This window comes from Diplotaxodon limnothrissa, linkage group LG14, assembly GCF_057381915.1.
Source record: "Diplotaxodon limnothrissa isolate DT_005_m linkage group LG14, D_limnothrissa_male_GT1.1, whole genome shotgun sequence".
NCBI classification, from domain to species: Eukaryota; Metazoa; Chordata; class Actinopteri; order Cichliformes; family Cichlidae; genus Diplotaxodon; species Diplotaxodon limnothrissa.
This window is the reverse complement of record NC_140609.1, coordinates 24,765,118-24,790,254: the sequence shown is the minus strand read 5'-3', so window position 1 is coordinate 24,790,254 and position 25,137 is coordinate 24,765,118. Positions and strand designations below refer to the sequence as shown.

The window sequence follows — 25,137 nt, the reverse complement described above, 5'->3', positions numbered from 1 at the left end:
CAAGTCCCAGTGTTTCTGCTAAATCATAAATAATGTTTTAGTACAAATTGTATGATTTGGCAGAACTTTCTGTGTTCCAGCACAAATGCTATGATTTGGCAGGAAAAAAATATTATTTAGTATAAATACTAAGTTTGAGCAGAAATACTATGTTTAAACTTTAAAAAATTCTGCTATTTCTGATGATGTGTGTTATGACTTTTGACCATTGAAATGAATGGAACACATTATCAATGTGGTCACTGATTTTGCATGATGGGCTGAGCTGTGTTTTAGCTCAGTGAGATAAGCATCCGTTCTCAGACTGGGAGGCCTGGGTTCAAATCCAGCTTATGGCAACATTTCTTTCACTTAACAGTTAAACTTTTTTTTAACTCTTTTCAACACAAATTTCATCTTTTTCACCCCTTTTCAGCAAAATTTTCAGTTTTTTAAACCCCTTTTCAGGACAAATCCAAACTTTTTCAGCTCTTTTTCAGCAAAAACCTCTTTTCAGCAGAATTCTGCTCATTCACCTCTTTTCAGCAGAAATTCTGCTGATTGAACTCTTTTCAGCAGAATTTTCACCTCTTTTTTTGCCCAAATTCTGCTTATTCACCTCTTCTGAAAAATTTTCAGCCTTTCCACCTCTTATCAGCACAATTCTCAGCAGCTTCTGCTCATTTCAGCACAATTGTCAATCTCTCCACCTCTTCTTTGTGAGAAAGTGTTTGGCTCAGTTAGCTCCTTTGACCAGGAGGGCCAGGTTCAAATCCTGCTCAGGGCAGCTTTTTTTTTTTTTTTTTTTTGTTTCAACTTTTTCAGCTTTTTTCAGCAGACATCTTCAGCGTTAAGGCATCCACACTGCATTTTCGCAGGAAATGCAAATTTTTTCTAGTTTGGATTTGAGATCATGTTTTGGAGTATTTTGTCCCAGGACAAGTCTAATTTCAACCACAAATGTCTATTTTAGTATTTTTTGCACGAATGGTTTTTAAATTAATGAGCGGTACAGAAATTGCCCTGTAATTTTAAAATGGCCCATTAGTATTGTGTTCAGTATGATCACTGGAACACTCTTTTCTCCCATAGACTGTTTATGAGACGTGGTAATGGGGCTAGTATCTTTGCGCGGTTTGATTTTGTAAAGCAGCAAAAATTGTGGTTTGCTCTTTGTTAAGTGTCAAATAATTATTAGGCGATAAACAGTGAATGATTACCGCAACAGAACGAGCTTTTTAATGCTCGTGTATTTCCATTTTGACAGTGGATTCAGTGGGACTAAAACGTACAAGACAGCGGCGGAGGGATACACGGCTGTCAAACTGTGGTACAGCACGTCGCTGGTTTAGGTTTCCGGGCAACTCTGCTGCAACAGAAGGATACTGTCTACACAGATTTCCCGAAGCATTTCTTATACTTAAAGTCCTGTTTTATTTTATTGTTCTATTTGAGTAAGTGATCCCTAAGTAAATAAAATACAAGTCATTTAACTGAGCTTTTTTTCATCTTCACGGAGCTTGAAAAGTCAACGGGACGATGGTAAGTGTAAGCTAGCTAACGTAAGCTAGCTAGCCTTAGCTATGAATCGTTTAAATCGTAATGTCCTCATGCGACACTTTAATGCGTAATATAATCGTAAATGCATACGGTCTGAAGCAATAAAGCATATTCCGGCTTCCCTTCACAATGGCATTTATAATATTGGCAAACTGCAGAAAAATCCCACACCTGACGTGCATACAACGCTCTTTTTTTCATCATTTTATCGTCTATATATCGCAATTTTCGATCGGTGGTTTTATGTGTGCTTAACAGCTGACGAGATAGAAGAGAAGAGAAACGTTTTATTTATTAGTGTCTGCCAAATGCGCAGCACACACGCTGTATTGCGAGAGGACACAAACGGCCTGTTTAATGCTCAAATGTATCACCGTTCATTCGGTTGATTAGCAGAGTTGTTGATGATGTGGTTGCAGTCCCCGAGCTTGGACAGATATTTGTGGCATTTGGTTTTTGGGTTGTTGTTGGGGTTTTTTTTTGTTTTGTTTTTTGCTCACTTATTTATTTATTTATTGGTTCGCTTGGACTCGAGAGTGGGCGTGGTGCCGGTGAAGGTGCTGTGTAAAAATAGACCGTCCAGTGTGAATGTGATCTTTACCCATCTCGTTAATCTTGCGAGAAAGACATTGGGACTCTGAGTAACTGTCATTTTCGACATGCCACATAAGGTGCTGCAGCACGGACAGTATCTGTGTTAGCCACATCAGCAGGGTGTTTTGAACGGACTCGGACATGCGCAACAAGCGAGAAAAGGGGTCGTATTCAACCACCGATTGGGGTTACATAAGAATACGGCTCACAGGTAGCAACACTTGTTTGTCATATTGCAAAGCTTTCAGCAAGGCGCTGCAACAATTTGGGAATAGATTCAATACCACCATGACACCATGTCCTGCGTTACGTATTGCGCCATAACGTTGAACCGCATTCTGCTTCTGCTGAATGATCCTCTTTTCCACCCCTCCTTTCTCGCCTCCCTTCCCCCCGCATTGAACCAAGCATCCCTGGTGCAGTCGGCTGTCAGGACCCGCAGTGTACCCTCCAAGATGGGATCTAACTATTTTAAATACTTCTAACATATACTTGCATGTGAATATCTGTATCATATCTTATCATGTGTCGTCTGTTGTTCATCTGCATTCTGTAAGAGAGCAGGCGAATGGAGTCCCTTGCGGTCTTTGCCAAGTAAGGAAACTTGGACAGCTACAAAATCCAATTTATTCACATGCTGCTCAAACACCATTTGCAAATATGATTAACTGGCTGCACTTCAGAAAAATATTGTCAACATAAGAATATATGACATGCTCTGTGGGGTACTGATGAGTTGAAAGCAAGCAGTACTTTTTACAGCAGCTGTATAAATCCTCCAGCTGTGCTCTGATCCAGACACTGCTTGCTTCAGCAACACTGAATTGGTTGGCAGTGAGCAGACTGGATACTCTGCAGTCTGCCATGCTCCCTTCTGCCTACCCCCCTTCCCCTTAAATGGGTGACTCATTGAAATTGACTTGAATGCATGGCATTACCACCACCACCGCAGAAATTTTGCTACAGAAATGTTGGCTTTAATCTGTTTGGTTTTGAAAAAGCAAGTTCATTTGTCCATTATCTGTGGTGCAAGAGCATGTGGATACAGTGAAAACATGTTTATTCGAGGCATTAGCTCAACAGCAAATGCACAGTGAGTCCTTAGGCAGTATTACATATAGCATTATCAGCTTATCCCCATCAACGAATTAGTGTCAGTGCTAAATTGTTGCAGACTCTAATGGTCTGTTTTATGCAGCAGGTATTTCAGTTTTCTAACAAACATCCTGAAGGAATATGCAAAGCAGAAGGCACATTCAAAGGGTTTAATCTGTTTTTTGTTTTGTTAACATAATGTATTTTTTTATTTTATTTTATTTTTTTTAATTAAAATTTTTTTTTTAAAGAGTCGAGGAGGTGGTTAGTTGCGGTGATATTCAGTGTGCTACATTGGCGACCCTGTTCGTGTCTCACTAATTATAGCAGGCGTGTGTATTTCGGGCTGTGGAGTATTTATACCAGTCCCTCATCGCACTTTCTCAGCCTGAAGTGAGCATGTTGACTGACTTGGACAGGCCTGATAAGGCTTCACATGGAGCGCACAATTATGTCTCAGATGAACTTGAAGAATGAATTTGTGTTACATGAGTTTAAATTCCTTGTTTGATTAATGAATTTATTTTGTGTGTGTGTGTGTGTGTGTGTGTGTGTGTGTGTGTGTGTGTGTGTGTGTGAATGTGGTAAAAAAATATTGAACACTGTATGAATCAGCAGACACCCCACAATAAGAAATCACAATAATTTGGTCATGATACAATATTATTGTGATTTTTAACCATTTGCAACTTTGCATTAACACATACTGCCATTTTTCTTCTTTTTTCAAATGAGTATTTTTTTTCCTCAAAGTTAATTTGTTTGTATATTTTTTTTTTTTTTTTTTTTTTTTTTTTTATCCAATAAAAAAGTTATCTCACTTCAGTTTTCTATTGGTGGGGGTGGGGGGTCAGGCATACAAGCACTGTTATAGTTAGACATTCCTATTTAACTATTAAATGTACTCTCAGTAACCTTCTTGTTCTGTTGTAATCTAACTAGAATACAGCCGGTAGGCAGCCAGTCGAGTCCCCTCGAGTTGTGCTCGTTGACAAAGGCTCATTCAGACTGATAGCAATTTTTTGGCAATCTGTCTTCATTTACAAATTAAATAAGTCATTTACAAACCTTAAGTAATTTTTCTGAGAGTGATTGAATACTGGCCAAGTCAGACTGAGACTGCAGAAACTCCAGTGTTGGATTTTAGGTTGAGCCGATTTAATGCAAGTTTGCTCGGCTAACAATATCTCAAGATGGTGGAGCTCTCTTGTTTCTAGTATTCCCAGAATATTTTCATTTAGTTATTAACAATTATTATTACATGAGTTCAAACAATATTTCTTTAATTTACATACATTTGTATGTGAAAATGTGAACACATCTACAGTTTAAGTTTATTGTAAAGCTTTTTATGCTGTATTAACATAGTTTTATCTAGGTCATAGGTAATGGCTGGGTCCAGCTGCCAGAAAATACTGCAGTCTGTTTTGAATTAGTTTGTCTAAATTGCATTTGGATTGGCAGAGCCTGTGTACACAGTGGAGCCTGATGCACGTGTTCTCCATTTTGCCTGCTGGAAATTCTTTGTTTTTCTTTGAAAAATGATTGTTTTCAGGGTTTTTATATCAATCCAGAAGTGATTTAATTTGTTACTGCTTAGTCATTTCTTTTCCAAAAATATGAGAAACGGCTGTTTCATTTGTCTTTCTTTTCGTTTCTTGTTTATGAAATTTCATCATTTTCCCCATCAAGTTTAAGACCAGTTGAAAAATGGCAAAAAAAAATCATATTTTGCATGGTTGGATCTTAACAAGGTTCCAAGTAGAGTTTCAGTGTGCAACAAGAAGAAATAGGAGTGAGACAAAAAAATTTTTGAGCATGCAATTTATTGAAAACCACGCTTAAACTGAAACAGGCTGTTTTACAGCTCATCAAAAGTTTAGCCTTAAAAAGGCCAAATCTGTGCAAAAATGTGGATTCATTGTCATTTTCTGTCAGGTAGAAAATGTCACACCACCCTTCCAAAAGAACCGGAAACTACCCCAAAACAGAAATCGAAGTTCCAGACATGAACTCGGTAATGAGTAGGTCCACCATTATTGTTGGTCTCTTCAAAAATTCTTTGTGGCATGCTTAATGCAAGCGTTTCCATGAGTTGAGTGGGAACATTTCTTCAAGTGGTGAAGACAGCCTTATGACGGGCATCTACTGTCTGGAACTGTTGTCCATTTTTGTACATTTCCTTTACCATCCATCCCCAAAGGTTCTCAATTGAATTTAGATCCGGGGAACACGCAGGAGGGTCCAACAGAGTGATGTTATTGTCCTGGAAGAAGTCCCTTGTCCTGCAGGCATTGTGTGCTATAGCGTTGTCCTGTTGAAAAACCCAGTCGTTACCACACAGATGAGGGCCCTCAGTCATGAGGGAAGCTCTCTGTAACATCTGTACATAGGCGGCAGCCATTTGATGCCCCTGCACCTCCTGTGCTCTAGGGCTGTGCGATAGGACCAAAATCTCATATCCCGATATAAAACTTCTATCGTGCGATAACAATATAAATCACAAAAAATTTAATATTTCCTGTAAATTCTGTGAATCTCGGGTAGGTGAAGTGTTTCCAGCTGGGCGTCTTGTACCTGGAGTCGAGTGTTTTAACCGATGCATGAAACTACACATTTTTAGGCATAGGTTGTAACGGCCGCCGTTTTCTTTGTATTTATTACACACCGTGCTGCGGGGAAAGCCTGTTCTAACGTTTGAGTCTAAGGTTTATTTTTTTAGCACCTGACGACTCTTTTTTTGCTTCTCATCCGTCAATACTCTGCATACTTTTTCACGTGATTCCGTTTATTTTGAAAATTCTCAACAGGATCTTGAGCTTTCTTGTGAAAGGTTTATGTGGAAAATAAACAAGCGGACATGCGATGGTTTTACCTGGTCGTTGTTGCTAACGACAACCCATAAAAACAGGTGCTTGTCTGTCTGTAGTGTGGTTATATTAAATATAAGAGAAAGAGAGAACTTTAAGAAATTAATATAGCCACTACAGTGACCATCAAAACGATGAAAAAAATATTGCCGTTAACAGTTTATTTTGCGACACCACGAAACAAACGATAGCGTAAAATGAAACGATAGACGTTTTTATATCGTCATCCGATATATATCGTTATATCGAACAGCCCTAATGTGCTCCATATTTCCACTGAAGGAAAAAGCACCCCAGACCATTATGGCGCCGCCCTCCACTGTGGCGTGTAGAAAACATCTCAGGTGGATCTGCTTGTCATGCCAGTAATGTTGGAAATCATCAGGACCTTCAAGGTTAACTTTTTTCTCATCAGAGAATAAAACTTTCTTCCACCTTCAATGTCCCATGTTTGGTGCTTTCTTGCAAAGTCCAAACGGTCAGTTTTGTGGCATTCAAGGAGTAGGGATGGGTATTGTTTAGGTTTTATCCGATACCAATACCAAACCGGTACTTTTGAAACGGTGTCGGTGCTCGAACCGGTGCTTAAAGAATCAAGAACACAGACTTTGTCCAAAAACCTCTCATGTTTAGCTGTTTTTTGTAAAAAGATAACATTGTTAGCCTTTTCTGCAGCTATAGGGCATATATGGTATCACTCTTGGCTGGAAGCAGTGCTTAAACAATGGAAAAAAACACCAACTTTGTCCAAAAACCTCTCATGTTTAGCTGTTTCCCACTTTTTCTTTGGTCATTTTAGCCTTTTTGGCCAGGGTGAAGGGAGTATCTGCCATCAAACAAGAAGACAGCCGCATGTAACTACGACAGTGTTTGCTAGTTCACCTTACATGCATTAATTTGATAACGTGGTTAGCCTACTCAACGTAAATTACACACAAACAACATTAAGCTACTCGCCCAGAGAGGAACGGCTGCTGCTGCCATCATCATCTGTCATCATTTCTGCTACACGGCAGGGCTAGGAGCCAGGACTCTCCTCTTCGGGTTCAAGTTGCTGACTCCGGGTCGATAACAGGCACCACACCCGCAGTAGATGTGCTCAGTGTGAGGTCTCGCAGCAAGCTATCAAATAGGGTGCATTTCTCGGCTTTTAAAAAAACGCTATGCGCCACCATGTGTTTCATCAGATTTGAGGAGTTACCTCCTTTGCACAGTATTACAGTATCAGCATAATAGCACTTGTTGCAGGCTGCTGAGTTTGCATCTTTTGCTGTGAAGTACAGCCAGACTTTTGACCGTTTCGCCTTGGGCATTTTTAATCTGTAGCCATAATGGCACCGGATATCGGTACCCATCTCTATCAAGGAGATGAGGCCTTTGAAGACGTTTTTTGTGTTTGTGGCCCTTCAGTCTCAGATGCTGTCTGATGGTTATGGGGCTGCAGTCAGCACCAGCATTGGCCTTAATTTGGGTCAAGGATCGTCCAGTGTCTTGACAGACAGCCAGTTGGATCCTCCGGCTCAGTGCTGGTGAAATTCTTTTGGGTCCTTTCACTTGACTTTTTTGTTCCATAACCATCAGGATCATTTAAGAAATTCCAAATGACTGTCTTACTGCGTCCCAGCTCAGCAGCAATGACGTGGTGCGAGAGACGCTGTTTATGCAGTTCAACAACCTGACCAGGGGTCCGTTCTTCGTACCTCACTTACTACATCCAAGATCAAATGACACATCCAAGATCAAATCATCGCGCTAACTTTGAGCTCGCTATCCCGGTTCTCCAAACACACCTGTTGTTGACGATTAGTATAGCTGGATGAAGTAATGTGAGATCACTGGGTGGCTTAACAGGGGCTACGCATCGATAGTAGAAACATTGATCGGCAACCCTTTGATTGGTTGGCGAAAATGTCAAAGGAGCGCGCTCGGTATTTTTCGGCAGCAGAGCAAGAACTCTTGATTGAGGGATTTCAGGAGTTTCAGAGTTTAATTAAAACGCAAGGGAACGCTGCAAAAGCAAGGAGAGAGGGCTGGCAGAAAGTTGCTGACAAATTAAACTAGTAAGTAATTTAATAATAATAATAATAATAATAATAATAATAATAATAATAATAATAATAATAATAATCGATTGAATTTATATAGCGCTTTTCAAGGCACCCAAAGCGCTTTACAATGCCACTATTCAGTCACTCTCACATTCACACACTGGTGGAGGCAGCTACGGTTGTAGCCACAGCTGCCCTGGGGCAGACTGACAGAAGCCAGGCTGCCATATCGCGCCATCGGCCCCTCTGGCCAACACCAGTAGGCGGTAGGGTAAATTTATTATATTATATTACATTATATCCTCTTTCACATTAGAGCCGCAACAGGACCCACTAGAACATGGGAACAAGTAAAAGTGAAATATAAGAATATTCTACAGAATGGTAATATTTATCACTTATATTGCTTTTAGTCTCTTGAAAAGAGACCCTGAAATAATCAGTTTGTTTGTTTATAACAGCAACCAAGAAAAGGGCAGAGCAAAAAAAGACAGGTGGTGGTCCTGCACCTCCTCGTCAACAAGTTGGTTAAGTAAATAATACCCTCACGGGAAAATGAGCACACTGTCGCGCTGAGCTAAAGGATCCTGTCTATCCCGCAATATACGCGGAATTCTGAAAACTCTCCTTATCAATCTTGCACCTTCCGCAATGGGTGGCTCGCGTATACGGACAGGACATGGCTGCGACAGACTTCCCAAATCCACCTTCGCTTTTATAGCCGTGGTCTCTCATCTTGATTACACGAAGTAATTTACTATTACTACTCTAAAATATGAATTACATCTGAAATAATCAAATACATGAAATAGAATGATTAATAGTACATTTCCCTTTTTTTAGGAAATGACCTAAAAAAACCCAAAGAAAGAAACAACAAAGGCAACATTTTACAACTTCAACCTAAAGCGCTCTATCTATGCAAGATAGCATGGGTGCTCTGTAGGAGTAAAGTCAGTTTCAGTCCACTTCTGTATCTGTATGGAATCAATAAAAGAATCAAATACTGCATTATCTTTAGTTACATTGATAATATTTATTTATGGTAAAACAGTGGTAAAATATCGCTGTTGCTTTCGTATAAATGAAGCGGACATACCTGAGTGGCCGGGATCTAATCTTGTTTACATAAAGTAAACCTGCTCCCGAGCAGGTTTACGCTTACGGATCTGTTGCTATGACAGCAAGTCCCGGATGAGCTTCGGGGAACCGAACGATCCAAGATCACGCGAAATCGTCAACAATCAAATCCAGCTAACTTACTTAGCGAGGTACGAAGAACGGACCCCAGGGTTCAGAAAGGGAATGTTTATTTGCATTGCCATCAGAACGTCATGACAGTGTGACATTTTCTGTCTGACAGAAAATGACAATGAATCCACATGTTGAAGCTCTACTTGGAACCTTGTTAAGATGCCAAATATGATTTTTAATTTGTTTTTATTATTATTATTATTATTATTATTATTATTATTATTATTATTATTATTATTATTATTTTTTGCCATTTTTCAAGTGGTCTTAAACTTTTGACCAGGACTGTATATGTACATATATTTATGTCTAAAGTATATTTCCTCTACCTTGTATAACGTATATTTTCTTCAGTTTTTTGCATAGTATTGTTGTTCTTAGGCATGATGCAGCTGTGTCTATATAACTGCCCTCTCTACTGTGCTGTTGTAACAGTGTGAATTTCCTGTCTCTGGGATTTAAATGCTGTCTTATCTTATTTGCCTAGTCCTGATATAAGTTGAACTTGCCATTAAAAACTGTATTTCTTGAATACAATGCACGATTTAATAATTGTAAATGGTGGCAGGGTTGAAAAAGAGGTTATTTCCATGCTGAAGCATCAGTGTTTTATCAGTGTCTTTTTCCCTTTTCAACAGGCTGATCAGCTGACTGAGGAGCAGATTGCTGGTGAGTGCATACCTTAACCAAGCCTTTTTGACTTGTTTTAGGTTTAGCAACACCTAATTTCTCCAACAAACCTTAGAAACTAGGCTCTCAGAGATTATACAAGATGTGCAGGTCTATGGGATTGTATGCTAATTATGGTCCCATACTATTAACTAGATAATTGCATTCAATTTGTTTTCCCTAGGTATAAAATCAGACCCTGGGTAATGAGAAGCAGCAGGGTTTTGAGTCAGGTGTCCTAGAAATGCTTGCATGTCTACATTAAAGCTGCAGTGCTTTGTATTCAGCCTGTGCTCTTCTTATCAGGGGTTGTCTGTTCAGTGTCCCAGTTGTTGCAAATGCACTGACTATTGTGTATAGTCAGTGAATGTTCATTGGATTCAGTCTTCATTACAACTCACAGTTCTCTTTCTGCAAATGTACAGAGTTCAAGGAGGCATTCTCACTGTTTGATAAGGATGGCGATGGTACAATTACTACCAAAGAGCTCGGGACTGTCATGCGCTCTTTGGGACAGAATCCTACAGAGGCTGAGCTGCAGGACATGATCAATGAAGTAGATGCTGATGGTGAGATCAAACTAACATGCACAAGAGCTTGAAGTTGCATTACTTTTGAGAAAGCTCTTCATGAAGAGAATTCTTTTGTCATTCAAGAATTTAGTGACTGGCATAAATGCAGATCCTGATATCTGAGATGGCATAACTTGTTTCTGTTCTCTCTGTATAGATGTGTGTAGATTGAATCTAGTCTTTGTTGTTTTTGTTGCCTTGTCTGTTGTGATTAATAAAAATGATGTGCATTTCCTTTTATACTTTGAACTACCTTGCATTGTCATAAGCTAATTTTCCTGATCTGATTTTGAGTTTTTCTGGTAAATTACACGGTGATAACACTTTTTTTCTGGTTTGTTATTTGTTTTTGTTTTATTTATTTATTTTATTAAGGTAATGGTACAATTGACTTTCCTGAGTTTCTGACAATGATGGCCAGGAAGATGAAAGATACAGACAGTGAGGAGGAGATCAGAGAAGCCTTCAGAGTCTTTGACAAGGTAAAGTAGGAGTAAAGTGGAAATATTTAATTAGACTATTCAGCAAAAGGAGAGCCTCTGTATTTGTTAGAAATGACTTTGATCCATGATGATGGCTAGACAAAAGAGTGAAAAATGTCTGCATAAGCGATATTCTGGAGCGTTTCTGTCTTTCTGCTAGCCGGACTATTATATTAAGCGTCACAAACACACAAATATTGAACATTTAGCTCAATAGACTTCCTAAATCAGGATCTCGACATCACAGGTGAAGGGAATAGCCTTGTCTCTGGCGCTATGGTATCTGTAGACACACACCTGCCTGTAAACATAGAAGACACCAAGCTAACTTTCTGCTTTTGTTTTGCCACCTGTAGGATGGTAACGGGTACATCAGTGCAGCAGAGCTTCGGCACGTCATGACCAACCTGGGTGAGAAGCTCACTGATGAGGAGGTGGACGAGATGATACGCGAGGCCGACATTGATGGAGATGGTCAGGTCAACTACGAGGGTGAGATTTTAATTATTAACCACCATACTTTTTGTGAGTCTGCAAATGTGAAAATCTACAAGTTTGTGTGTATGCACTTATTTTTTTTCCATCTGGTAACGGTGCTGTTACAGTTAGTTATTTGTTCATTATTTAACGTAACTTTAAATGTTGCTTTCTGTTCTTTTGTTTTCCACAGAGTTTGTCCAGATGATGACAGCCAAGTGAAGAGAAATTTGAAATTTCTTTTAACGTTGCTTATCCTCTAAGATCACTGTCAAATATGTCAAATATACCAAAAAAAAGAACAATTCTCAAATGATAAATTTACCCTCCCCTCCAGAAAAAAAATCATTTATCTAAACCGTTTGCAAATTGTGCTTTAGTGCATCCAGCTACTTCTAAGGTATCTGTTTCATCACCACCAGAACAGAATAATCCCTAGAGAAGTTAATGGACCAAGCTTTAAGAGGGCCAAAGCCCCTGGTACTTCAGACCAAGATTCTGCTGAGTCACCCTGCTCCTGATTAATTTAGAGGAAAGCGCAACATCGTAAAAGGCAGAGGGATAGGAACCTATGCCACGGTTCATGTAGAGAAGTTGGCTTTTCAATTCTTACCTGATAGTCTTGAACAAAGAAAATCGACTCTCTTGCACCAGTGGTGACTCTCCAAATACTGAATTGAGTACTCTTCTTGCATGCACCCTTTCTGTGACTGTCTCTCGTGACAACAAGGAAGCTCTGATCTTGTCAGAGGTAGTGTTCAGGTTGTGTACACACTGGAGGTATATACATAAATATATAGCTATATATCTGTAAAAAATTTGTGTCACTATTGATTATTGCAAGAGCAAATAGTTGCAATGTAGGGTGTTTATTGGTGCTCTGCTGGAGATGAGCATTCTTATAACCTTGAAGAGTTCGAACGAAAACGAGGGACTGAAAATTGCTGGATGGTTTTTCTTTTTTTCTTTGTTTGTTTTCCTCAGTTGGATGTTATTTTGTATTGTTTTGAGTCGTGGGTTTTACGTTGCACTGATTGAAGACGGGAGTGTGTTGAATTGCTTCAGGATGATTATTGGGAAAACACACTTGAGGACTGCAGTTGATACATTTGTTCTGCAAACAGATATCCTGATGATGCAATATTGATGTAACGCTTTATAAATGTGTTCTCAAATATTAATGTATTGCTGACGAACTTTGGTCACAAATTATATCTATATAAGTGTATCGTTAAATTTGCAATGCCTATTGTTGTAGTAAATGATCTGTGACATGTTTTCTCTTCGGTTTTGAAATGTGCCATAATACTCTTAAAAAAAAAACAAAAAAAAAAAACCTTCAACCTTCTTGCAAGACCTGTAGTTCTTTAGAATAGAAAAACTCTACTTAATATAATAATATAAAAATACATGCAGTTCATCATATTTGCACTTTGGTATAAACCATGTGGTTGTTTAAAAAAATGGAGGACAAAAAAAGTTTTGTTTTAAAAGAAGAAAAAGAAACCAAATGTCACTGTTGCTGCTGCTATAACAATATGTTTCACTCATTGTCCTTGTTGTTGTCTGATCTTCAATTTATAGTCCGGTGATTCAACCTCCAGTCGGCTTGCTGTTTTACTAAACCGAATACATTCAGTGTATACTGACACATACTGCTTGTGGTGGGGGGGTGATGTGTTTCATTGAGGCTTTCATATGGGGAATGAAATGGGTTTGTAGCAACGACTTCAGCTTTAGATGTGCAGTTGGTTTCAGTGTTAGGTTTTTGAACAGTTGGCTAAATTTAAGCTGGGGAATCTTGTGATTTCCTCAATGTGTGAAACTTAATATACTGCTCTGTTTGAGGCGTACTAATTGGTTACATTTGAGTCAGATGTTTGGAAGTAAATGGTTATTGGACTGTTAATTTCTGAAGGTGTGTCCAGTATGGAAAGATGTGATATATTTTCCATAAATCAATAAATTGACTGAGCTTTACTTCACCTGCATTTCCTTGACATGTTTATTCTAAAATTAGTCATTAATGAAACAGACATCCTTTTGTTTCTTCTTTTTTGTAACTGTTCACAAATTCCCATAATGTTGCAATACACTCCCCCGTCCAGTGCTTCTGTGTTAGAAAGGAGACTCTTCCAGATAGCCTCAGACTGGGTCAGGGCAGGTCAGCCTAGGTCTTCACTCTAGAAACTATCCTGGGCAGAGGCTATATTTGGCAGCTCATGAGATTGCTGCAGGAGCCTGTGCTAATCCAGGTCAGCAAGGGTCACGACCCCTCACACAGTCTAAATGCAAAAAGCCTTTCTTGTTGAGAGGCAAGATCAAGAGCCAATAGAACAGCGTTTTATCTGGGCCAGGTGAATGTGATTGGATGTGTGTCCACATGCTAATCGTGTAAGTGTAAGTAGATAATATAAATGAATTAGGAAACAGGAGCACACTCAGCAGTACAATAAGAACCGTAGCACTACAGACAGGCAGGTGTGGTAATCCCTCTGCGGTTGTATAACAGGCTGGAAAGGCTTGCTGGTTTACACTGAGAATCAACAATGCACTGCCTCTTCTGCAGTGAGGGTTGTAGACATTCATTATAAATAATTGAATTACAAGTTTTACTTTCGATCTGCTGTATCAAGTGGAGAAAAGAAAGAGAGGCAATCACTTACAGATTACAACTGTACCAGCAAAACAGATTACAAAATCTGATAAATATCAAAGACACAGTACACTGAAAAACAGCAGCGCCCCCAGCACACACCAGCCATTTAATGTGCTGCTCAAATCACAATGCCTCAATGAATACGATCCAATAATCAAATAACACAAGGCTATATATGTGTGTGTGTGTGTGTGTGTGTGTGTGTGTGTATATATATGTATGTATATATATACATACATACACTAAATGTTTCACTACATTTCCAATGCAGTAATTTTCACTGACATTAAATGTTTATAACGTAATTCTACAGTTTGTATGGAAACTTGAGTAAATTTTCTGAAGCACAGTAACTGAATCCTTGGTAATTAGGCTATAGCAAAGGGGTTTTGGACTTGTTTAGCCATCAGTAGTGGAATATTTAGTCTGGGTCCTCTATATCTGAGATGTCCGATTCTGAGTCAATGCTTCCGAGTTCCTAGCTGGCCTCATAGCAGCCATGTTACTTAAGATATTAAAAAAAACCATCAGAAAGTACAATGTTTGAAATGCACAGAAAACTATAAACAGGGCTGCACATACAGTGGGGCAAAAAAGTATTTAGTCAGCCACCGATTGTGCAAGTTCCCCCACCTAAAATGATGACAGAGGTCAGTAATTTGCACCAGAGGTACACTTCAACTGTGAGAGACAGAATGTGAAAAAAAAAATCCATGAATTCACATGGTAGGATTTGTAAAGAATTTATTCGTAAATCAGGGTGGAAAATAAGTATTTGGTCAATAACAAAAATACAACTCAATACTTTGTAACATAACCTTTGTTGGCAATAACAGAGGTCAAACGTTTACTATAGGTCTTTACCAGGTTTGCACACACAGTAGCTGGTATTTTGGCCCATTCCTCCATGCAGATCTTCTCGAGAGCAGTGATGTTTTGGGGCTGTCGCAGAGCAACACGGACTTTCAACTCCCGCCACAGATTTTCTATGGGGTTGAGGTCTGGAGACTGGCTAGGCCACTCCTTTCAAATGCTTCTTACGGAGCCACTCCTTTGTTGCCCGGGCGGTGTGTTTTGGATCATTGTCATGTTGGAAGACCCAGCCTCGTTTCATCTTCAAAGTTCTCACTGATGGAAGGAGGTTTTGGCTCAAAATCTCACGATACATGGCCCCATTCATTCTGTCCTTAACACGGATCAGTCGTCCTGTCCCCTTGGCAGAAAAACAGCCCCATAGCATGATGTTTCCACCCCCATGCTTCACAGTAGGTATGGTGTTCTTGGGATGCAACTCAGTATTCTTCTTCCTCCAAACACGACGAGTTGAGTTTATACCAAAAAGTTCTACTTTGGTTTCATCTGACCACATGACATTCTCCCAATCCTCTGCTGTATCATCCATGTGCTCTCTGGCAAACTTCAGACGGGCCTGGACATGCACTGGCTTCAGCAGCGGAACACGTCTGGCACTGCGGGATTTGATTCCCTGCTGTTGTAGTGTGTTACTGATGGTGACCTTTGTTACTTTGGTCCCAGCTCTCTGCAGGTCATTCACCAGGTCCCCCCGTGTGGTTCTGGGATCTTTGCTCACCGTTCTCATGATCATTTTGACCCCACAGGATGAGATCTTGCGTGGAGCCCCAGATCGAGGGAGATTATCAGTGGTCTTGTATGTCTTCCATTTTCTGATGATTGCTCCCACAGTTGATTTTTTCACACCAAGCTGCTTGCCTATTGTAGATTCACTCTTCCCAGTCTGGTGCAGGTCTACAATACTTTTCCTGGTGTCCTTCGAAAGCTCTTTGGTCTTGGCCATGGCGGAGTTTGGAGTCTGACTGTTTGCGGCTGTGGACAGGTGTCTTTTATACAGATGATGAGTTCAAACAGGTGCCATTCATACAGGTAACGAGTGGGGGACAGAAAAGCTTCTTACAGAAGACGTTACAGGTCTGTGAGAGCCAGAGATTTTCCTTGTTTGAGGTGACCAAATACTTATTTTCCACCCTAATTTACGAATAAATTCTTTACAAATCCTACCATGTGAATTCATGGATTTTTTTTTTTCACATTCTGTCTCTCACAGTTGAAGTGTACCTCTGGTGCAAATTACTGACCTCTGTCATCATTTTAAGTGGGGGAACTTGCACAATCGGTGGCTGACTAAATACTTTTTTGCCCCACTGTAAATGGTCTGCAGGTGCGCATTCGCTGTCATCTAAGGGTTAAATTCATTCTATTACATTCTAATCACGTTTTTTAAGTAAGGCGGTGCTCAAAAATGCACAATACTTTCTACTAAAGAGAAACTAAAGTAGAAGTTGTATTAAAAAAAATTGAAGCGCTCAAGTACGCCCATCAAATTTGCACTTAATTAAAAGTACACTTCATCACTGCTAGACAAAAACTTCTGGATTTCCCTGTCATTCTATACCTAATACCTTTGACATATTACATTGTAGGTAAAGAATATTTCCGTCGAGCACACACACTGCAAATAATCAAACACTGTCACCAGAATAAAACAACATGAAACATTTTACACGTCCACACGGTGGCAGTGTTTCATCACGTTCCAACTGGACTCAAGATGCGCTGCGCAAGACAGGAAGGAGATGAGACAGCCTAACTGGAAACAGATGAATGAAATCATTTTTTGAGAAATCGTGTTTTCTGTTGAAGAACATTAAAGGGTAGCATATTCTTAGTCACAGAAATCTTTAGTTGGAGGGTGAAATGGTCTGTTTGTGCACATGAAGAAACATGCTGTTGTATGTGTGAATTGTAGGTGCATGGGTTTGCTTGGGTGCACCACACCCACTACCCATGCTTGTGTACGCTGTAACCTAACCACCCCTTTGCTTTAGAAACATATTATATTTCTTTCCACTATCATTGTGTCTGAGGGAGGTGGGGTAGTGGGCATTATATAAATTTCACGGTGTAAAGCAGACGCCTAAATAATGTATCTATTTTAGGGTTGTGTTTGGACAGTTGTTCTAACTTATTTAATTTTTTTCACACAACACCTCCCTTTCCAAGACCTCCCAAGAATCCCCTTCTTTCTCCTCATATCTACTGTTTTGACATAATTCAACACTGTGCAAAGCCTGGCACACTATCTCGCTTTGCATGAAGCGGAACACATTTAGTTTTTCCTGCACGTTGTATATATTCTTCACTTTTGTATCTTAATGTTATCCACCAACTATCAGTGCTTTGGCTTAAAATATAAAGTGTCTCAAAATAGAAGAAAGAAGTGAAAATATCTAGCTGTTGCATAATCCTCTTGCTGAGACAATATACACCTGACTAGCCAACAGTTCCCAAGTTGTGAAAAGGTGACCTGGAGGCTATCTACCACACAGTAGCAGAATTTGAGATGCAAGTTGGGACAGATTGGATTAGAAGTTCTGAGGCACCGCCAAAGCTCATTGAGAACAACAGGGCTCAGGTCCCGTGGGACCAACCAACATCGTGGTGACTGACAAGGACCAGAAGACCACAATCCCAACAGACAACAACATCAGGAAGAAGGTCCACGAGAATTATCAGAGGGTGAAAGAACAACTAGAACCGGAAAAAAAAGTCCAAAGTGGTCCAAGTGTTAATTGGAGCACTTAGGAGCTGGAACCCTAAAACTTAAAGAGTGGCTCCAGCAAATTCCAGGCACAACATCAGAGCTCTCTGTCCAGAAGAGTGCAAGATTAGGAACAGCTGAGATACTGCAGAGAACTCTCAAACTCCCAGGCCAGCATGATTTATTATAAAAACTAAACAATCTTGGACCTTCTGCTCAAAGTTCCAATGCATGTTGTGTTTGTCCCCTAAAACTTCTGAATGTTTATTTTGAAATAGGCTGTCAAAATAATAGTTAGCTTTGTCTTAACCTTTAATAAAGACTTTGCATACATTTCAGATTATGATACTGTTAAGCTAAAGAGAATAAACAAGAAATGAAAACTTCTCACGGTTAAAGTACTAGATATGGAAAGTAAAGTTTCAGTATCCCTTTCCCATCTTCAAAAGAAGGGCTATGTGACATTTCACTTCAGGTTGAGTGCTTTCTCTTGCTTTGTGGTTCCTGGAGCGGTTTCCATCTAAGGCTGCTAAAGACTTCAGCCAAATAGCCTAGATTTTTCTAAGTATGATCTCTGGTATTTAATTTCCTTCTTTCTCCGAACTTACAACCACAATGGTCTCACTATGCTTAAAAAAAGAAACCATAACATCATTTTTAATGCAAGTCCTGTAAGTCTCCACACTCAGGATGCAAAACCTGACACTATAAAGTCTTTCAGGCTGGATCTACTTGTTTTGCAAAGCATAGAATAAAAAGAGTTTTGTGGAGTCTCTGCCCAAAGGAAATCATTTATCCATACACGTGGAATTAGTTGTGGTGGAGAAGAAAAATCTTCAAACTCTGTGTTATTTGAAAAGCTTTTAATTTGATGGACAGAAAGTAAAGCCAAGTCCTGCAAATAGATAAGACAAAGCAGTAGGGACCTCTTGAAAAAATAAAAAACAACCAATAAACAGCTGCCATCAGCAGTGAAGACGTCTTCATATACTATTGTGATTTGAATTGCATTAACCAAAGTAAGCCAGTGCAGGCCTGTCTTATTATTTTTGAATTGTAGCTGCATGTCTATCGTCAGGGAAGCCCTTTCCGTTTCTGTGTACACAACTGCTAACAATATAATTCTGGATGTAGCTAAATGGCAGGAAAATGTTGTTGACTGTGATTTTCTTAAAATAGTTCAATAAAAAGTGATTGAATTTAAAAATGGAAAGAATACGAAAAAGAAAGTTCTAAGTTTTTACTTCTTGTTTCCTCTTTTGCATTTGTGGCCAGATGTTTTCATACATTCATCACTGGCATGAATGTCACATTAATTTTGGGCTGAACCATTCGTTTTCCAGGTTGGAATGACTTTACAGCATACGTATGTATTTTTTAAAAACAAAGAATTGGGTGCACAAGTTGGATTTCCTCTAAACCACACAGAGTCAACAGTATACATAACCCCCCTAATATTTAGTTTACCTTGACCAGATGCCGAAAACAAGCTTCAGACATAATTCTAGCTTTTCTCTCTCATCTTGGCAGTATTAGTAGCTTTCATATAAGTTGGCTGTTGGAATTCACAATTGATGGTTCACTAAAAGCAGTTTTGCTGAGGACTAAAGATGAATGATGTGCTCAAACAGAGTGGTCAGTTTATAGAACAGAAATATGCAATACATCTTTGTGTAAAGTAAGTGAGGATGAAAAATACAAATGTTAACAGAATTGGCATGAATTGTGAGCTCAAATTCTTTCAAAGTATTTTGGGATTTTGCACATGGGTTTGTATCTGTATTAGATCAGCAGCATCTTCTCCACAATCTTGAGCCTACATCTTTACGGTCTGCGTCAGCATCTGGCTCATAATTAGAGTGTGTTTTGCGTCACCGGTCTTTCGAATGTAAAAACACAAATGAAGGGTGAATTTGAAAGGAGAAAGAAACAAAGCCCACCGTGACATGGGAAGGTGAAAATACGTGGTGGCTTATTTAATAATTTAGTGATTATTATTTCCATGACTTCAGTACCTGAATCACTCAGTTAAAATAAAACAAGAACCAGCAGGAAGGAAGTGCCGTACAAATATGGAAAATCTGTGTAGGCACAGAAATCTTTTCTTTTTTTCCCCATCTATTGCATTTTTTTTAATCTACTCTTACTTGGCCCTTTGAAACATGTCAACAGACACAAGTGCGCAGCATTCATCCATATGCTAAATATGACCTTTTTCATAATCTAATTCAGCTTTGGGAGCTTTTCCAAGATCTCTTGAGATCTGATTTGACCTCCACTTTAAACTCAGATCTTTTACCGCTAACATCTGCTTCCAATTAGGAAGACAAAGAAAGATGAAAACAACCAAGTTCAAACACCTTTGAACTTCACATGTTTCGTAATTCTGGTGAAGACAAAGTAATGTCATTATTCAGCCACTCTGTAGGGAAACATGAGGTTTGTTTTTTTCACGCTCTCTTCCTGAAAATGAATTTTCACATCAGTAAATTCCTTTGTCCTAAATCTGAAATGGCATTTTCTGAGCAGAAAACAAAGCACAAGCTGATGTGAGATGCGTCATATGTTTTACAGGAAAACTGCTTTGACATTCAACTGAAAGTAAAAAGATGCTCATCAGGTAAGAAGATTTATATTCATGTCCACTCACTGCCTCTACTGTACTTAAAAACAGCTGGCTCATAGGCTATTATTCTCTTTAGAAAAGAAAAGGAAAAATACTGTTCAAGCAACATTTAGCTAGACTTTGTTTTCATAGCAGCCTTTTTTTTTTTTAACAATTCACAGACCAATGTAAGCAATATATTTTGATACTTCACTTAATGGCACACCATTTCTAAATAGGAGTGTTTCTTGTATTTTTAAACTTGCCAAGCAGCCAAGTCAAGAAAAATGCAATCGTGGGGTTCGCACATCTGTTTCATAGTCCATCTTTTTTTACTTCCATTTTTAATTTGGACTATGCGCACAGTCAGGGACCATTCCAGGTCCCTATAACCTCTAACAGCATAAAAACAGCAGAAAGATGCAGAAGTGGAGGTACTAGTTCCATCTACCTGTGTCAGGACACCTATTAGTCAATGCAACATCTCTAGCTCCAGCAGCCAGGTGGATAAATTATATAAAATGTTAGCCCTCCTCACTCTTGCTATGAGGGGTTAAGCTAACCATAGATTCAAAACAATTTGGGGCATTTTAACGTAAAACTCTGTGGAATTACTCAGTTTTTGGCGCTAACCTCAAGCAGCCAGATTGGCTTAATTTATCAGTGTCCAGAGTTTTGTGAGTGTTCACTTGCAAAGACTTACATAGCACTCGTCTTTCTTCGGGTCCACCACTTGCTGGTGATGCACCAATACTTGCGTCAGATGACAGTCAAAGGTTAGTTGGAAAAGCAAGTAGAAACAGGATTTGCTTTTCTTCTTGGAAAATTCGAGCCATTCACTCATCAGTGGCAATGCAGCACAATTTTTTAGGGGTTTTCTTACATTTAAAAACACTGCTGTGTCACCGTAATGGATGGAGTCTGCTCAGTGCACTACATATGGCTTATTTAACTAGTCAAAAATACACAACAGTAGTTGTTATAGTTCTACTAATATTTACATGCACTGCCAGAACCTTAGACTGTTAAGTCAAGGTTAGTGGGGCCGCTTCGACTTTCCAAGTTGCAAATCCGACTTGAGGGCATGTTCCAGTTGAAAATTACCACTGGGAATTCAAAAATTCTGGATTGCAAATTCAAATCAAACAGACTCCGAGGTCTTGGTGGTTTGATCCCAAGGTCTCCTGTCAATCAGTGTTAATAATCTGTTTGTCCATCCAGCTGTCCATAATTCTTCCTGTCATTACACATCTAATCATTTCATCCAGCTGTTCTCCCACTCATAATCATTATCAGCCTTCTAGTATCCATTCTGTCTACCAGTTATCTATCCATTCACCCACTCACTCATTTATTATCCAAAATATCATTCCCTACTCTACTTATCTATTCATCTACCAATCACCCACCTACAGTCCTCTCACTAATCTGTCCATCATACAGCATTCTTCATTTTTCCAGTATTTTGCCATCCATTATTTCTTATTTTGAGTACATATTTCATCTGAACTGTAGTTGCCAGATCCATCTAGTCATTAATTAAGATCATACAAGCAAACACCTACAGCTTTGATTGTAAACCAAAGCTTTGCTAAAGCTATTATAAACTGCTTATGTATCTAAATAAGCAGTTGTTTAAATTTACCAAGTGTTATGATCTTGGCGCCTCAGTTGCTATGTTCACAAACTCATCTGATGGTTTGAGGAATGTTTGCAAGTATGTCTGCATTTGTTTTTAGCTTCTTTGTGTGTTGTTTATTTAAAGTTGCTAGCCTGGTTTGCTTTATGGGCAAAGCAACTGTAAACAACTCAAGTGCTATCCAGATCTCAAGTTGGTAGTTAACAGTAAACTTTGTGAGGGAGGGAGGGAGGGAGGGAGGGAGGGAGGGAGTGCTTGAATGCTGGAGAGATGAAGTGAAACTGAGAAGGCTGAAACTGCATGTCTGTATTAGCTGTGTAACTCTGCAAAACTCAACAAAGTATAACACAAGGAGAAATCTGATCTGCATTACTCTATCCATAATTGAAGCTTGGCACTTTGCTGTTATGAATATGACTGGTCAGCTACAGAAACAGCAACAGGAAGCAAGCGTGAATAGGATTACTCTGAGAGGAAAGTGAGCAGTGAAATGTAATTACTATGTTGCAATTTGTATTCATGGCTATTGTTTGTGATGACTCTATTGTTAGTATCCTTTGTAGGTGTCACTGAAACAAACCATTAAGGACTAAAGTAATAGCACATGAGGGATGAGGGTTTTTATGTTTTTCAGCAAACATCTCATCCCAGCTATTTTCCTTTGATTTGCTGATGAAAACAGTGTGGCAAAATGAAATAACAGCGTCTAGTGTTAAATGTATTGCTCTCCGATCATTTCTCCTCAGTGGAATCCAAGCGCAGCCTGCACATACATCAGTCAAGAGAATGGCCAGTTAAGGAAGATATAATGATAACATATGACTGTGTAAACCCTTTTATATGTTTTTGTGTGTATAGGCGTCATGGAAGAAACAATACATGTAGTAATACGTGGCCAACATGACATGGACAAATCAAAGTGAAGCACTGTTTCCAGAGCAAACACACTTGAAGGATTAACCTCTGTATTTACCCCCCGCCCTCTCCTAATCAGTATTTTACAGACTGTACAAATAAAACAGAAACTACAGCTTTCACAAATTAAGCATAAACCAGTGTGGAAGGGCTGAGGCTGCACCCATCACAAAATGCTCAGCCAGTGTGCACTGGCTCTCTCTCCGCATCGCTGGACTTGTGCTAAAGGCTGCATGAAATGTAAGCAAGCAGAGATTGAGGCTATTCAAAGCACCTTCATAAAAATGAATGTCAGACTCTGCCAAACCAAATACTTACACAAAAGACTGATTAAACATTTTGTTCTTAGCTCACATCAAGACGAAGTCTGTGTGTCAATCTAAGTGTGTGTGTGTGTGTGTGTGTGTGTGTGTGTGTGTGTGTGTGTGTGTGTGTGTGTGTGTGTGTGTGTGGGAGCGTGGTCCACAAATACATATGCTGTCAGTATCTTGTTCCTATTTCTTATATATAGACCAACCACAGTTAAGTTTACTTTATGTAACCGAGGACAAGGGATGAGTAAACGGGGCAAAGAAATAATTGATCATTTATTTATTACATGAGTTAAACATACAAATTCCCAGTCGTTTCCAGACAGGACTTACAACACATCCTGCTGATATCCCAGCTGCACATGAGACTTACCACACAAACTGTGCGAAATAACACTACAACCCGTCACACCCCGCTTAGTGACACTGCAATCGTGGCACACACTGCAAACAATTCGGGTCTCAGCGCAGCTGGGAATCAGTGCTATGTATGGCCTGTGATCTGAGAGATAAAGGGAAGTGGCACAAACAATTAAAATAAAAAAAAACAAAAGAGAGATTAGTCCGCCCTTACAAAACTTACTCTCAATCAATAACCGCCTCTACGGCTGGACGGACTAACCAAAACAAAATTACAAATCAATCAAAAGAACAAAAAAAAAAAGGACAGCAGAGACAGCACAGCTGAAAAACAAACAACATTATCAATTAAAATATTACCCAATAAAATAGCAATTTTATAAAACCATTCAAAATCATGAAACTAAAACAAACACTCAATATACCTACAATATTGATCAGTTTCCCTGCGCGCAGTCGATCTAGGGCTTGATCAATTCTTCTATTAAAATTCGTGGTCACACTAAAAAAGTCCAATGACACATTAAAAATAGGCACATGCAATAGCAAAAGATCCAAACAAAAAATGGCAAAAGTCTCTTACCGACAGTATACCCACTCGCACTCACTGCAGCCTAGACTCCAGGTATTATTTAAGTGGTTCACAATGGATAAGTTAAGTTATACCCCCATCTTTATTAGTGATTTATGATATATCAATCACTAAATATTTCGGTGCAAATGCACACTATCTTGAAATCTACACCATCTTAGAACGGGAAGGGTTAATAGTCACTAGAAAGCACCGAAATTCTATTGGATTTAAATACGGTTTTGCATCGGCTCTAAAGTGTCCTGTTGCTCAAGATGTCATCTGAGTCACAAGTGCAGTGGGAGGGACTATAGCCTAGACTGCATCGATCCGAAACCGGTTAGGAGGCACAACGACAACAGAGAGATAAAGTTTGAAGGAGAAGCGCCGCGCCAGCAGTCCTCCTCTCCGTCCGTGGATTCATTCTGTTTTTCCGACACTTCCAGCAGCGGTACATTTAAACCCAGCACACCAGAGCAGACTCGTGCTACCTTTAATGATTTACCGAAAGGGGAAGAAATAACTTTCAAGTACTTTTTATGTGTTGGGGGCTTTCTGTCAGATCCAGTAAAAGGTGAGTCAGTATTTCTTAGTAAAATTTGATATATTTTAAGCGTTTCAATGTGATGACGTAAGAAGAATCAGAAAAGTGTGGCTGTTTTGTATTTTGTGAAAACGTGGTTAGGGTTTCCCATAGATTATAGCTTTATGTTTATGAGAACTAAAGATATGTATTCGTTGTTTTCTTTGTTTGTTTTTGGTCCACAGAAAGATTTGAAAACTGTCTACAAGAAACAACCAGAGGAGGCTTCTGATATTTTGATTCAAAACAGGATTATGAGTCTCACCACACGTCTCCTCTGTCTTACGTCTTGCCAAATGTTGCTGTCAAGAGGACAA

The 25,137-nt window shown here is 39.2% G+C and overlaps 1 protein-coding gene across 1 annotated transcript; it reads left to right on the top strand.

Moving 5' to 3' along the window:
• The first annotated feature begins 1,317 nt into the window (after positions 1–1,317).
• calm3a (calmodulin 3a (phosphorylase kinase, delta)) lies at positions 1,318–13,600 on the top strand. The gene is made up of 6 exons (XM_085371674.1): positions 1,318–1,521; positions 10,039–10,069; positions 10,495–10,638; positions 11,017–11,123; positions 11,480–11,615; positions 11,794–13,600. Exons 1-6 carry the CDS (start codon positions 1,519–1,521, stop codon positions 11,820–11,822), a joined length of 450 nt encoding a protein of 149 aa, XP_085227800.1. The 5' UTR covers positions 1,318–1,518; the 3' UTR covers positions 11,823–13,600.
• The last annotated feature ends 11,537 nt before the right edge of the window (positions 13,601–25,137 follow it).